Raw genomic sequence first — 15,016 nt, 5'->3', positions numbered from 1 at the left:
AACGCAGGGCTCCCCCACTACAATGTGATTTATGTGGGTGCTTTTTCCTGCGGCATTTATCACATTGTAATAAGCTAGATCGCACATCCCGAAGAGCATTTTATGTTGAAGCATTGGCAACATGAATGTTTAAGCCGGGGAATCTGTCATTGTTTACCACTGAGAGGGCTTGCTGCCGGAGTACTTTGGTGAGCCTTCTTGGGGAAGAGGCAGCCAGGCACCAAGACCTCTTCTCTGTTTGTTAGCCACGTTACTGCAAGCTGCTGACGCAGCTGCTCTGAGATTGAGTTGCTTGGTTTGAACTGTGTGCTGCTCCTTAATCATCCATGTCGCCCTCCATTTCTGTGCAGATTGCAGCCCCCCTCCTGAAGAGTCCAGCCCAGGTACGTGGTTTCCGTTCAAGGCTCCTGCTGACGCCCTCTTTCTTAATACTCAGGTAGTGTTTTGTAGCTAAATTACCAAAGATTGCCTTATGATCCCAGAGTCGGGAAAGTATTCCAGGACCTCCTTCGTTGTGAGGCATGAAACACTTTTCGCAGGTTTGATGAGGGACCAGCTGAGCGGAGGAAATTGTGACCTGAGGCAGACTACCACATGTCTTTGTTTTACTCTTACATTCTAAAGTCTTTTCAGATGAGCGCGTTGGGCTTCCTGACGTGGGTGACCTGAGGTAGGGAGGTACACATTTTGGACTCTCTGGGTACGGTTTTAGAATTCTTACCAGACATCGCTATGGGCCTCAGTTGGAGTTAGTGCCAGAAATGTAATCTCTTTGCTGCATTTGCATGTAGAAACCAATGTTTATGGTTCTAGTTCAGGGGTTGGCGAGCTACAGCACTGAGCTAAATCTTGTCCACAGCCTGCTCTTATAAATAATGTTTTGTTGGAAACCAACCTTGCCCACTTGTTCATGGATTGTCTACAGCTGCTTTTGTGCAGCAGTGCCAGAGATCATTGCAGCAGAGAACCCGTGGCCTTCAAAGCCTAAAATATTTACTGTCTAGCTCTTTACAAAAAATGTGTGCTCGGCCGGACACGGTGGCTCCCGCCTGTAATCCCAGCACTTTGGGAGGCCGAGGCGGGCGGATCACGAGGTCAGGAGATCGAGACCATCCTGGCTAACAATGTGAGACCTCGTCTCTACTAAAAATACAAAAAAGAAAGGAGCCGGGCGTGGTGGCAGGCACCTATAGTCCCAGCTACTCGGGAGGCTGAGGCAGGAGAATGGCATGAACCCGGGAGGCAGAGCTTGCAGTCAGCCGAGATCGCGCCACTGCACTCCAGCCTGGGTGACAGAGCAAGGCTCCATCTCAAAAAAAATAAAAAAAGAAAAAAAAGAAAAAGAAAATGTGTGCTGACCCCTGATCTAGTTCATATTGAGTTTCCTGGGTATTGCTTGTGGTTTTGAGCATGAGTCCCCCGAATAATAAATATGATTTGATGTTCTTTTTCTTACATTCCAAAAATCAGCTGCATGGTCAGTCTATCGCTTGCGTATTTCTGACTGGTTACACATGTAAGAGAGCAGGATACTTTGTTGATGTCTAGAATGTAATGAGTCCATGACTGTAGGATTTACCAGGCTAACGGCTATTCCTGCGCGTTGCTAGTGAAGCCTGTCCACCCATACAGCCCCGTGAGTCAGCGTAGTGTGGTGGCTCCTGGCAGCAACCCCAGGACGCTCTTAGAAGTTAGCCCGTCGGCGGGTTAATCTGATTGGACACCTCATAGGGACTCTCCCAGTTTGCTTTCAGCCCCTTCATAGTTTCTCTTTCCCCAAAAGTCAGTGTCACCTTGAGCAGGCCTTGGGCCCCACCCCCTTGGACCCCGAAGGTTACTGAGGCCTTGGTAGATGTACGAATAGTTGGCCTTGGTCTCCTCCTCCGTTTCCTCCCCTGGGCCCATGCCTCAGCTGACCTCCACGGCAGGCCAGTGCCTTCAGACCGAGCTGTCGCCTGAGCCTCAGTGGTGCTGAAGCCTGGGGCCATACCCAGCAGTTAGGGCCGGGAGAGGGCTGGTGGCATGTGCATCTGCTCCCACAGAAGCTCAGGGGTCTTCTCAATTCTGGGCTCCTGAGGGTTGCAGAACTAATGGGAAGTCTCGTGGGTCCCCAGGCAGCCCACGGACAATGCCTGGCCTGTAGAGCCCTCCTGGTTGTACGTCAGCTGGGACATTTCCAGAAGCACTGATGGCTTTTTCACAGTTGATGCTGATGGACTAAAATGGTCCCTGCAAGGAGTTCTTTTGGCTTTTCCTGGAGAACTGCATTTAATCTGGGCTAAAATATACACACTTACAAAGGCACACACACTCTCCCTTTCTCCCTCCCCTACTAATGAGGGGAAAATGCAGAAGCAAAGTCTGGATTTGAAAGTGCTCTTCAAAGTTACCTAAGTTAGTACGGCCCATGGATTCACTACCGGTCTGCAAACATTACGGGTTAGGAACTAGATAAGGAGCTTTCTACAAAAACACGGGTCGGCGACGTCACTCAGGACATTGTTTCATTGAGCTGATGTTTTTTCATAAGTCGGCTTTCTAGTGAAGGAAGCAGAGTATAAACCCTTCAGTGATCCCGGTGACCCAGGTGCCTTTACGTCACTAGATCCTGGGTAGAAATCATGTTACTGCCCAAGAAACTCATTTTGGTTGAAGTTTTTAAAAATTGTTCCAGACATGTCTGAGCCCTTCTCTGGGCAGATAACCACACTCACCTTCTACCAAGTTCCATATCTCCTCTTTTCCAGGACACACGTCTTAGTGCTTTTTAGCCATTTTTTCTATACTACAATTTTTTTTTTCCATTTTTTTCCTAATATAGCAAAGCAATCATTCTCACGGGAATTTAGTTTAAAGAGAAATAGGCAAAGTGAAAAAGTTGTAAGACCGGTTGTATATTTTGATCATTTTCAGAATAAAATAATCATGATTTTCACGATATGCATGATAGGTAGAAGAGCAAAGTAAAACTGGCAACATTTTCTTTAAGAGCATGTACTTCTTAGAGGAGGATAGTCTACTGCCTACCTTTCCCCAGACTGTTTGGCTAGAAAAGCCTGTTTGCCATTGGCATTTTTGATAGGCACTTCATGTAATCGGCACACATTCAACAGAATTCTTCAAAGAAACAAAAACATGGTCCCTGAGAACTTCAGTGGAGGAAAGAGACTCGGACATTATCTAGTGCCTCTCTCTCATTTTATGACAAAGGTCCCACATGGCTGAGGGGTCAAGGGCCTGGCCTGTGGTCACCTCTGCTCAGCAGTGGCCGGGGCCGGGACTCAACATTTTCCACCTCTCAGTTCAGTGTTCTTCGTCACTGTGGTTCCTTTGCTAAGACCTGTCTGCTGTGGACTTTCTAAATTTAAGCCTGCTTTTTCCGTTACAGATACAAATGCTGTCCACAAACGTTAGTGTGCCTGCATGTGCAATTAGGCCGCCTCCAACTTTTGAGCTGCTACAGATGCTTAAACATTTCCATTAACCAAACACTGAGTGTAGGGAATTCTTAGGCATGTTTCAGTATTTCTTTAGGTTGGTTTCTCAGTGACGTGCTAACCATCCAGCTTGAGAGGACAGGGCCAAGCCGCCCTTCTCTCAGTCTCTGAGTTTCTGTTTATCTGAGACAGAGGTTACCCTCTGGCAGCCGCACAGCTCCCACAGCCCAGGGCCTTCCCTGAGTGCTGTGTCGGGACATGGCCTGGTGCATTCTGTGGCTCGAACCCTCACCCTAAGGGGTGTGCACTGCCCGGGCTTCACTCCACAACTTCTCACCATGTTTGGTGTGGTGGATTCACCAAGTGGTGATGGCCAGATGCCTATTTCTGGTCTTAGTGACCTGTTACAAATAGAACCTTAATGAGGGCCTGTCTTCCCTTTTAAATGTCTTCTAAATAGGAAGGAAAAAAGGAGTCAAAACCCAAAATATCTTTCACCCTGTTTTTCTCCCTTGAGGTTCTGTTTTTAAAAAGTTGTTTTGGTACAGGGTCAAAGTTTCCGTATATTCCTAAAAGAAAACTGAGCTAGAAATAGTACCGGGGAAGGAAGGTGGGGGTGGGGAAGGAAGTGAGTGCAAGGTGGGGCCGTTCTGAGGGCTGAAAGCTCTGGAACTGTGAGGAATAGTCCCCCTCCAGGTGTGCAGGGTGAGAATTGAACACAGTTGCATACAAGGCTTGGCAAGGGCAGTGGAGTCTCTGACTTGACTTCATACCCAGGTCAAGAGAAGGGGGAGCACAGAGAACCTTTCTGGGGTCCTTCCTCTTCGCGTGGAGGTGCTACCGTGCGTGGAAGGAGATGAGCCCCTGCAGACAGAGCATTTTCTGGCCTCGTCATGACTTGCAGACGTTTCTTTGTTGTTCTACCCCAAAGGCGTTGTCTGAAGTATTTCTGTCTATGGTCCCCAACAGGTTCAGGAGACCAGGCATGTGTTGGAGGTACCGGAGTAGAACTGATGTCTGAGGTTGCTGGAAAGAGCTGGGGCTCGAGGGCTAAGGACTGGGTTGGTTCTAGACAGAACTAGAAGATGGGGTGGAGATGGGCGAGTGGGAGGGCTGCAGTGGTTAGGGGCCAGGTGACTTGTTAAATTGCCAGAACCTAATTCTTCAAATACCTCTCTCTCATTGTGATGACCCCCTCGCTTATGCCGCAGGTGAATGGAGTGAGGCCCTTTACCCGCTGCTGACCACTCTCACCGACTGCGTGGCCATGATGAGTGACAAGGCCAAGAAGGCCATGGTATTCCTGCTCATGCAGGACAGCGCGCCCACCATAGCCACCTACCTGAGCCTGCAGTACCGCCGTGACGTGGTCTTCTGCCAGACGGTAGGCCCCGGGAGCACCCCGAGGGAGGCAGCGGGCACCTCCCAGCTCGGCAAAGACAGGCTTAGGAAGCCCTTGCCTCTCACTTCACTTGTAAAGTGAGCACCCTAACCCTAACCCTAACCCTAACTTTGCACCTGCAAAGTCTGCTGATTCTGCACCCAGGAGGTAGTGAGGGCGTGGGTGGCACAGGCCTTTTTGCTGTGTGTGTGTTTTTTTTTTTTTTTAGCTGCACAGGAGTTGAGTGAGGGCAACAACACAGGTATTTGCTGTCAGTGCAAACATTGCTGATATATAACAGTAGGTGCCTTAGGTCTGCGGCTTGTTGCAGGACTCTCTTATTGTTGAGAGAAGTGAAGCCTTGAAATGAATGTAACAAGTTTAATAGTTGCCAGTCACCAAATTAGTAAAGTGAACAGTGCTTTGGGGTTGGGCGGGTTCTCTCCGAGTTCCCTCACCCATCCTGGAGAGTCCTGTTTCATTCCACAGAAAATCTCCCACTGAGGAAACTTTGAGTGACCATGTTGTCTCTCACTTCTGTTTTTTGCTGGGGCTGAGTTTCCAGCCAGGGTGGCGTGGCTCTATGGGCAGATAGACCCTTTCACTATGAGTAATTAATTATGGGCTTCCAGAAGGTTCCAGCCTAGGAATAATGCCAGGTACAGATCAGGTCAGAAGCCGGGCCAAAACCAAACCTACGTTGTGAGTGACAGGAATAGCAAGCCCACTGTTGGGCGTCTTCCCATGGCCAGGGCGTGCCCCACCTGGGCTTCTCGAGGGACAGGAGGTGCCACTGAAGCCCCTTTGAGCAGTGGCAACAGGGGAAGGGGGCGGTGGGGGGCTGGGCATGATCTGACTGCCATTTGGTGGGCAGGCATGTGACCCTGAACCGCTTCACCCCACGCCCCCACAGCTGACTGCCCTCATCTGTGGCTTCATCATTAAGCTGAGGAACTGCCTGCATGACGACGGCTTCCTGCGCCAGCTCTACACCATCGGGCTGCTGGCCCAGTTCGAGAGCCTGCTGAGCACCTACGGTGAGGCACCCCGGGCCAGGATCGGGAGCCCTACTTGCGTGTGTGGTTTCCATCCTTTCTGGCTAGGTATTTTTCTCACTGTACCAGTAATGCGTGCTGATTAGAATAAATCCAAAATACATAACAGCAGACCAGATGGCAGTCCTGGCAGTTACACAGGCACACGCCTTGGTTTGTTGTTGTTTCTGGTTGAGGATGGATGTTCATCACTTAACCAGTAACTTCCTGTTGGCCTTCGGGTTGTTCCTGAAACACCAGTGCAGCAGTGGCCTCTGTGCACGAGGCACTTGTGGGCCTGTTTCTGCAGCTCCTGAATGACTAGAAGGAGAGTTACTGGGTCAGAGGGTAGGAATATTTTTAAATTTAATAGATATTTCCAAGTTGCTTTCCAAAAAGGCTCTCTTCTTCCTACCCTTGTTTATTATTTATTTCTTCTGAGAAGGTGATAGAAAGCATTTGTTAATCTTTGGAAACTGAGGACATCGAATAGATATCAAGCCCTGTGTAACGGGAGGGTCTGGCCTCAGCAAAGCTGCTTTAGCATCTCTCATTTCATGTTTCAAGAGCTGGCTTTGCTTTCTGAGTTTATGTATTTGTTTCCCTCCCTACTATCCTGCGCTTGCCCAAGAAAGAATGGGAAAGGATGGCACATGTTTCCACCGGCTGCATGTTCTGATGTGGCTGTGGGATTTCAGAGGCATTGTTGACTGACAGGAGTGGGGTGCAGGGGAAGAGGCTCAGAAACTCCCCCTCCCCCAGAGCCACACCTGCACCACTCCTGTCACAGCCAGGCCTGAGCTCGGCTGCCTTCTGCTGAGACTGGGGAGAGCAGCAGGGCCCGCTGCCTGACAGCCCCGCCCCTCTCTCGTGTCCAGGGGAGGAGCTGGCAATGCTGGAGGACATGAGCCTTGGGATCATGGACTTGAGGAACGTGACCTTCAAAGTCACTCAGGCCACTTCCAGCGCCTCCGCAGACATGCTGCCCGTCATCACAGGAAATCGGTAGAGTGTTGGTTTAAAATTCTCTGAGCCAGAGAGCAGTTTTCATATTTGTTTATTTCAGGGAATCTACTCTTCCTTCTGAATTTTTTATCCTATTTCATTTTGTTAAATGCTCTGATTACAGCCCCTAGGTTAGTACCACTCCCTTAAAGGTCTGTGGTTGGCCGTTTGGCCATCACTGAGCCAGAGGGCCAGCCTGGGCACTGCCGTCTGCTCGGTGGCCCTCTGGCCTCACACTGCTCTCCCTCTCTCCGCCTTTCTCCAGCGACGGGTTTAACGTGCGGGTCCCTCTGCCGGGTCCACTGTTTGACGCCCTGCCCCGGGAGATCCAGAGCGGCATGCTGCTGCGAGTGCAACCTGTCCTCTTCAACGTGGGCATCAATGAGCAGCAGACGCTGGCCGAGAGGTGCGTGCTGGCCCTTCGGGGCTGTGGGAGTGCGGCGGCCCTGGAGATGACACAGAAAACATACTTACCCCTCTTCAGGCTCCAAGTGCTGGACAGACGTCGTTATCCTTCCTTCCTTTGGCCAGCATTTTCATCATGGCCGTGCACCTCACTGTCTCTGGTGCTAGGGACACAGGGTGACCCAAAGGTGGTCTCTGTCCCCAGAGACTCAGCTGGTGGGAGAGAGAGGCATGGATGCAACGATGAAGACAGATACAGGGCATTGTGGGATCCCGAGTAGGGCACCCAGCAGTGTCTAAGGGGGTCTGTAGAGGCTTCTTGGAGTTGCAGGGGATGAGGCTTTGAAGTGTGAGTAGGAGTTGGATGATTAGGTGGAGGGGAGATGTGTCAGATTAAGAAGACTGAGGAAAGGCCTGGTGGGGAGAAACAGCATGGAGTTCAGGGGCAACAGGTTCCAGGCAGGGATTGGCAGGTAGGGGTAGACAGGCTCTGTGTGCCAGGCTGACACTTATGCCTGAGCCTAAAGGCTTACACCTTGTAAACTGCCCTCCAGGGTCACTTGCCACTCCGCGGAGGGGAGTTGTGTGTGCCCGTGTGTGCACGTGTGCCTATGTGTGCACGTGTGTGAGGAGATAGGGTAGATGGGGTATATGTACCCTGTACTGGCCTTCCACTACATGAGAATGAGTCCTGTGTTGTCATTGATCTTCAAGTGATGTGTGTAGATTAGTCTAAACAGATATCTTCAGGTACTTGCTGTGAAGGAAATTTGGTTTCCAGAACAAAATGCCATGTTCCTACTGGGCCTTCTGATGTCCAGCCCCAGTGGTTGATGTCCATTGACGCCCAGGTGTAGGTCACCCCAACTTAGGAAATATGGTGTTGTTGCTGGGAGACAATGAAGAACTTTCAGTGGGCCAGGACACAATCCGATTTACATTTCAAGTAGGTTGTTTCACTGGCACGTGCTGGGAGGAGATGAAGGGGACAAGTGTGAGGAGGAAGCTGCTGGGAGGAGTCCAGGCCAGAGGTGGGAACCTGGATCAGGGCCGGGGGAGTGTTGGTGTTCTGCAGACGGGTAGGCTGGGGAACTGTTTAAGTGGTCAGTGGAAGGGTTTAGTCTTTAGTGGGGCTGGGGCTGAGTGGGAGGAGAGTACACCAGACAGACCCACCCACTGAGCTCATAAACTGGCAGGAGAGTCGTGTCCAGAGGCAGGTGGTGAGCTGGGTTTGGGCTGAGGGCACCAGCCCAGGAAGCAAAGCCCCAAAGGTGTGAGCAGAGCTGGAGGTGCCTATTGCCAGGGAGAGGCGCAGCCTCACTGGAGCCCCAGCAGGGAGGTGGCCCAGGGAAGGGAGAATGATGGTGCTTGCATCCAGTAGCTGCGGATCCCACGGACTTGCAGGAGCAGTTTCTGGAGAGGACTGAGCCAGGGCCAGGTGCATTGAGTAGAGGGGAGGGTGGAGGATGCAACACTGAGGACAGAGAGGACTTGGGAAGGGCAGGTTCTTGGCTTTGTTCCTTTATTGGCCCTGCGGTCACTGTGAGCTGGGCTTGTTTATAAGCTGAGGGGAGAGCCCTCAGAGGGGAGGCCACAGGCCCAGGGATGGCCCCCAAGGGAGCAGGTGCCTAGAGAAAAGGCCATTGTGGGCACCAGGGGTGGATGGGCTGGGACTCGTAGGAGGGAGTCCTGCCCTCTGAGGGATGCTCTAGGGCCGCAAAGAAACTGATACTCAGAAGGACCCTCAGCAGGGACTTGTGAGACTGCACTGGGGCCCAGGACCTGGACTTCAGAGCCTGCATTTTCTAATGACCACCTTGTGCCTTCTTTGCAGGTGGCATTTTATGGCCTTGTTTCTTAGGCATTTGGCACATGCTCCTTGCAGCACACGGAGTGTAATTGGGGTGAACCTGCACGATGAGGAAAGGGCAAGGGCTTCATGGTCAGTCCTGGAGGAGCTGGCAGTCAGGCGTGTGCATTCTGCACACAGAGAGTGACTTCAGGTTGGAGTACAGGGCTGCAGCCTCACCTCCCAGCCGTACCTCACTGCCGTCCCCCCCTCCGAAGTGCCTCAGGTGTGCTGCACAGGGCCTGTACCAGATCATGTTCTGATCATCTCTCGGCACGCCTGTAACAGTGATACATGATTCCTGCCAATGGAATGCATTTAAACTGACCGGCACCGCTGAAGAGATGCCTTTATGCTCGGAAGAAGGAAAGTGGCTTAGAATTTAGATATGCATAGGAACTGTTTGAGAGAATCAACATAGTTAGCTTCCATGCAGTTGTGTTCGTGTTGGAAGAAAGTGACGTTACCCAACTAATGGCATCCCCTGTAATCTCCCAAGGTTTGGCGATACGTCTTTACAAGAAGTCATCAACGTGGAGAGTTTGGTGCGGTTAAATTCCTACTTTGAGCAGTTTAAGGAAGTTTTGCCTGAGGATTGTAAGTATTTCTTCAGTCACGGTAGGTTTCACTTACTCGTCTTTTTATCAGTTTAGATGTCTGAGCTCTGGCTTGCCCTGCCTCTATTAGTTCATGTTCCTTCTCTCCCTCTCTCCCTAAACACACACATGCAGAGAGAGAGAGAGAGAGAGAGAGAGAAGCTTCCCTTGGCCGCGGCCCTCATCCATCTCTTTGCTGTTGATTCTCTACTAGCCTGTGAGACATGGCTCCTTCCCACGCTGTCGTAGTCACTGACACTCGATGCGTTTGGTGGCACGCATTGTGTACCTGCTGGTAGGGCTTGGGAGAATCCCAGAGGCAGGACCCACCCTCGGCCAGGTGAGCGGCCCACACACCTCCCTTTGTGGTGCTTAGAGAGGAAGATGCGGGGCCAACATTGCTGGGTGTTTGGGAGCAAGATGGCCCCATCTCGGCGTGCCGTGGAGGTGCTGACAGTCATCTCTCTGCGTGCCCTCCAGTGAAGATGCTGCAGCTAGGGCTCTGCAGCCACAGAACTCAGGGAGGAACCGAGGGCTGCACAGCACTGCCTACAAGTAGAATTCCCTCTTGAGTTCAACCCAGTGAATATTCCCTGGGGACCTGCTGAGTGTAAAGTGCTAGAGGATCCGATGGCAAATGAGAGGTGGACCCTGCCTTGGAAGGAGAGCTGGTCCCAGAGTGCCGGCCTCTCTGCAGGCACTGCCACAGTCACTGGGGGGCGCCACGCGGCCGAAGGCGTCATCCCCACTGCGTTACACGAATGTCCTCTGCTGGGGGTTTCCAAAGAGGGAACCCACGTCGGCTGGGCTTTAAATTGGGCAGGCTTCATCTGCATCCTGTTGGACGGTACAGTAGACCTCAGAGTTTAGAGATAGTAAAACAGTACTGCTGGTGAACCTTCACAGGTCACGGATGCGCCAGCCACTGGGCTGGGCTCTACATACATTTCCACGCTGAATCCACAACAGCCCATGGGTCGGTAATAGGATCCATGTCCAGATGAAGAAAGGGGCGCCTGGCTCTGAAGCCCACGTGCTTGGATTGTGGCCGAAGCCGTCCTGCTAGGAGACACTGATGCAGAACACTCGGGGCCAGGCCAGGAAGTTGTGGCTTCAGTGGTGTTCAGCAGGGAAGCAGCGGAAAAAAAAGCTGCCTCTTCACAGGTTCTTCTAGCAAGAGTGTGTGGCGGGGCCGGAAGAGGGGAGGCAAGCCGCTGATGGCCAGAGTGAGGCTGTGAACTTCAGATGACACTTCAGATGAGGTGTTGCTTCACTCTGACCGCAGCCGGGTAGTGACAGTGAGCGTGGAGAGAGGGATAAGGTATTAGGAGGGTCTGGGCTGAGGATGCGCTCGTAAGCGGCCACGTGCAGCTGGCGCTGGGGAGGTGAGGGCTGTGCCTGCCGGGAGAGCTGACAGACCTGGCACTGGGCAAGGACGCTGGAGTTGGCAGCAACAGCAGGGGCTGCCCCGCCGATGAGAGAGGCACAGGGCTGCAGGGGAGAGCGAGCGCAGCACTGGCCCAGCTGAGCTGATGACGTGGGCAAGTGATCTGTGGGGAGTGCAGATGTGGAGCCACAGAGCGGAGCCCTTTTGTGGTTGAGGCCACTGAGTGGCAAGACAAGAAGGGGCTAGAACAGCATCTGGAGGGGCCCCTGCCCCCAGGGGGACAGCAGGGAAGAAGGGACTCAACAGAAGGCCAGAGGGAGCATCACAGGCTAGCAGGAAGAAGACAGGAGCCAGGAGGGTGTGGGGCGCTGCTGGACTCCGGATGTGTGGACAAGGAGCCGCCGGTGATCTCTCCCAGACAGTCTCACTGTGGCGAGGGCTGGGCCAGGGATCAAGGGGTGACAAAATGGTGCTGCCTTGGAAGGGTCCACTTTGTCCCGAAGACTGTCAGCGACTTGAGGGATGGGGCTGTGGGCAGGTGGGACACACCCTGGAGCTGCAGGGGCCATGGGAGTGCTCAGAGGCCTGAGGAAGGAGAACACACAGGGCTGGAAGATGCAAGAGGACTGCAGAGTCCCAGGCGAGGCCCTGGAGCGGGCAGGCGGAGGGTGCCCTTGCAGGGAGGGAAGGAGGGAGGAGAGAAGGTAGGGACACAAATGGAGGAAGTTAGCTCAGGCTGGGCGGCCTCAGTCTCCCCAGTAAAACAGGTGTTCTTGTCCAACTCAACATAAGAGAGGTGAGCACAGAACTGGGGCCTTGAGGAGAGTGGAGGTGACTGGCACAGATGCCATTGGAGCCAGAGAGCCTGGAAAAATACAGATGCCCGGGCCCCACCCCAGAGTGTGGTAAGTGGGCAGGGCCTGGGCATTAGGGTTTCAGAAACTCCCCAGGTGGTCCCTGTGTGCCACAGCCAGGGTGGTAAATATAACATGAAGTCAAGGTCCTTCAAGGATTTGGCAGCTGAAGGCCATCAGTGCCGTGGGCGTGGGAGCTGTTAGAAGGCGTCCTCATGCTCTTTAGCAGGGGTTGGAGTTCAGACAGCAGATTTATCACACACTCGCCACAAGCTGGGCCCCCTGTTACCCACTTTATGTGGATTCTCTAGTCTGATCCCCACAGCAGCCCTGGGAAATGGGCACCGGTTTCACACCCACTTGGCAGATGAGGAAACTGAGGCATGGAGAGCGAGTCTCCCCAGGAGCTGGGCCAAGCCCAGGCAGCGTTTTCTGACTGCTGTAGGGGAGAGGATGGGCCCACCCGCAGGGCCAGCCAGGGAGCCATGAAGGTGAGCAGGGAGGGAGCAGGGGCGCGCTGAGGCCGGGAGGAGCGGGAGTGCTGAGCGGCTGCAGTAAGTAGGAAGCGGGAATTTGTTCCTAGCGCCCAGTCCCCAGGGCTCCGGGAGCCGTTACCATAGGCAGTGAAGGCCCAGGGTGAGCGAGGCCTCTGGAAGCCGAGCAGCCAGGCTGGACCACGCAGGCAGGAAGGAGCCGACTGGACCGTGACCCAGGAAGCTGGGGCAGATGCGGCCCAGGTACCCCTCCCCGCAGGAGGATGGCTGGTCTCTGAGGCTGAGGAGATGGAGCCCACCAGTTGAATATCCCCAAACTTTGCGTGATTCCTCAGTGGACAGGTATTCATTAAAGTAGGGGCTGCAGGGGCAGCCAGCGAGAAGCCAAAGTGCATCCTGGGAGGTGAGATGGTGCTGTCTACGCTGGGGGCATATATCCTGACCCGGCTAAGCTCCCCTCCTCTGGGCTCCCACAGCTTCCATCTCAGCTGATGCCAGCTTTCCATCTCTGTCTCTGGACTGTCCCCTGACCGACGTGGTGCGGAGCGCTCAGCAGCAACGTGAAGTAATTAGCACAGAACCTGTGTACACCAGGGCAAGGCTGTGTGGTGGAAACCAGGTGTGCAGTTAGATCCCAGATGCTGCCATGTACTTGGTTTGGCTTTGGGGATTCCGGCGCTGTGTCTGTTTTCTTCAGCCATGACCTTGAGGCTCTTCTCTTTGTCTTTAATAATCCCAGTGTGTGAAAATTCCAGAGTACCTTTTGGGAGTGGCTGATGTGTTCCTCAGTTTTGTCTGGGGTTTCTTGGTAAGGTGACCTGATGGATCTTCAGGCCCAAGGGGTCCTGGAAGGACCTGGAGATTGCCAGAGTGGAGGAGGAGCTGTCAGGATGTGGCAGCAGGGGCCTCCCTGGGTCCTGCAGAGGTGTGTGCTCCTGGCAGGGGCCAAGGGACCCCTGGGGGGGGGCGCTATGCTTTCCTGATCCCTCCCCAGGTTTCCAGGCCTGCTCAGTGGCCCAGACCCACTGCCCCAGTTTCTTCCACCCTGGGGAAGGTTTGAAGACCAGCTGGATCCCCGCTCCGACTCCCTGCTAACTCCCTCGTCTGGGAGGGGTGCAGGAGGCATGGGTAGTTACAAGGAGTCCTGTAGGTGGTTCGGTGGCCATTCCCAGCCCCTCAGAAGAACTGAAGGGAGATGAAGGAAATGTCCTTTGAAGGTGGCAGTAAAAGAAATTAAGTGCTCACCACACCAGCAGCCATGTCCTATCCCCAAACACCTCCATCCCTTCTTCCACTGGGACCTCATCGTTTTACCACTGTGTGCCACGGCAGCTCACTTGGGTGGGCTCCCTCTGCCGGGGGTGTTCCTGGGTGCGGCACCCCCTCCCACGGACTCCTTTTCTCTTCCAGGCCTGCCTCGGTCTCGCAGTCAGACGTGCCTGCCAGAGCTGCTGCGGTTCCTGGGTCAGAATGTGCACGCCCGGAAGAATAAGAACGTGGACATTCTCTGGCAAGCCGCTGAGGTACTGGTTATAGAGAGGAAAAGGAGGCTATGGCGGTGCCCACTACCGAACGCCATGACAGAAACGTTACAACGCAGAATCTCCGAGGAGAGCAGAGCTCTCCACACGGGGAGAAGAGGGAGTCACTGAGAACGTTCAGTTCACGGGTCCGTTCCTTTGGGGCTGCCTGAATTCTGATAAACCTGACACAGTCCATCTCTTGGGCATTTACTAGCCAGGCTGATGACAATTGTCACCCTCAGAAGCCTGGCGATCGATACCAGCTGAAACCACTGTCTCACTGCATCATTTAATAGGGTCAGAAGGAGGCCATGTGACCTTTCAGGTCTCTTTAAACCATCTTGATCGTCCATTGTGCTTCTGATCTCCTCATTTTCCCAAGCACTTACCCTGCTCGTATTTTTTTCTAAGTTTATTTGTGGAATTCCAAGCCACTGCTCTGAGCCTGGGTATCAGAGCAATTTCGTAGCTGGTCATTCATTCACCCTTGATGAGGGGTGAGGTTAATTCTTCTCCACAGCAGCATAACCTGCCCAGCGCTGGGACCCGGGCACACGTGGCCCCAAGTGGCATTGCCGCTCCCTGCCTGGGCCTGAGGAAAGGGAGGGTGAGCCCAGGAGGGAGGTGGCACTGCGCTGCCCACCACACCTCAGCCACCACACCTTGTCACAGAGCTCGAGCAGCAGAGGGTCCCGCCCTCCACGGCTTCCCCAAGCAGCTCACTCTGAAGTGTGCCGCTCTGTCTTGTCAGGAAGGCGCTTCTCTCAGCCCCGGGTCTCTTCCACAGCGGCAGACGGTCTCAGCTGCTCATGGTGCGTGGCCGCCGCTTCAGGTTGGTTATTAGTCCTGTGTTCAAGCCGGGCTTCATGAAGCCGCACTTTGTGAACGTGCTGCACATTCTGGGTTTGTTAACAGTCGTGGCTGCTGATACCGTTCCGTTGAATTCAGCTTTAAAGAGTGAACATTCCCCTCCATCTGCTGAGTGCCTCAGCCGGTCAGACTTTATCCTTGTGGGAAGCAGGGGGTGGGTCAGTCTGCAGATCTCCCCTCT

The 15,016-nt window shown here is 53.5% G+C and overlaps 1 protein-coding gene across 1 annotated transcript in view; it reads left to right on the top strand.

The window, feature by feature from the left end:
* Positions 1-15,016, top strand: part of INPP4A (inositol polyphosphate-4-phosphatase, type I, 107kDa) — a 72,554-nt gene that overhangs the window by 42,735 nt on the left and 14,803 nt on the right. The window contains exons 17-23 of the mRNA XM_011969623.1: positions 351-383; positions 4,649-4,821; positions 5,732-5,855; positions 6,731-6,857; positions 7,123-7,263; positions 9,611-9,708; positions 13,853-13,965. Coding sequence (XP_011825013.1) covers positions 351-383; positions 4,649-4,821; positions 5,732-5,855; positions 6,731-6,857; positions 7,123-7,263; positions 9,611-9,708; positions 13,853-13,965 — 809 coding nt within the window. The remainder of the gene's footprint in view (positions 1-350; positions 384-4,648; positions 4,822-5,731; positions 5,856-6,730; positions 6,858-7,122; positions 7,264-9,610; positions 9,709-13,852; positions 13,966-15,016) is intronic.

Source organism: Mandrillus leucophaeus, unplaced genomic scaffold, assembly GCF_000951045.1.
Source record: "Mandrillus leucophaeus isolate KB7577 unplaced genomic scaffold, Mleu.le_1.0 Scaffold9, whole genome shotgun sequence".
NCBI lineage: Eukaryota > Metazoa > Chordata > Mammalia > Primates > Cercopithecidae > Mandrillus > Mandrillus leucophaeus.
The sequence above is the reverse complement of the archived record's forward strand: the minus strand, read 5'-3'. Positions and strand labels throughout refer to the sequence as shown.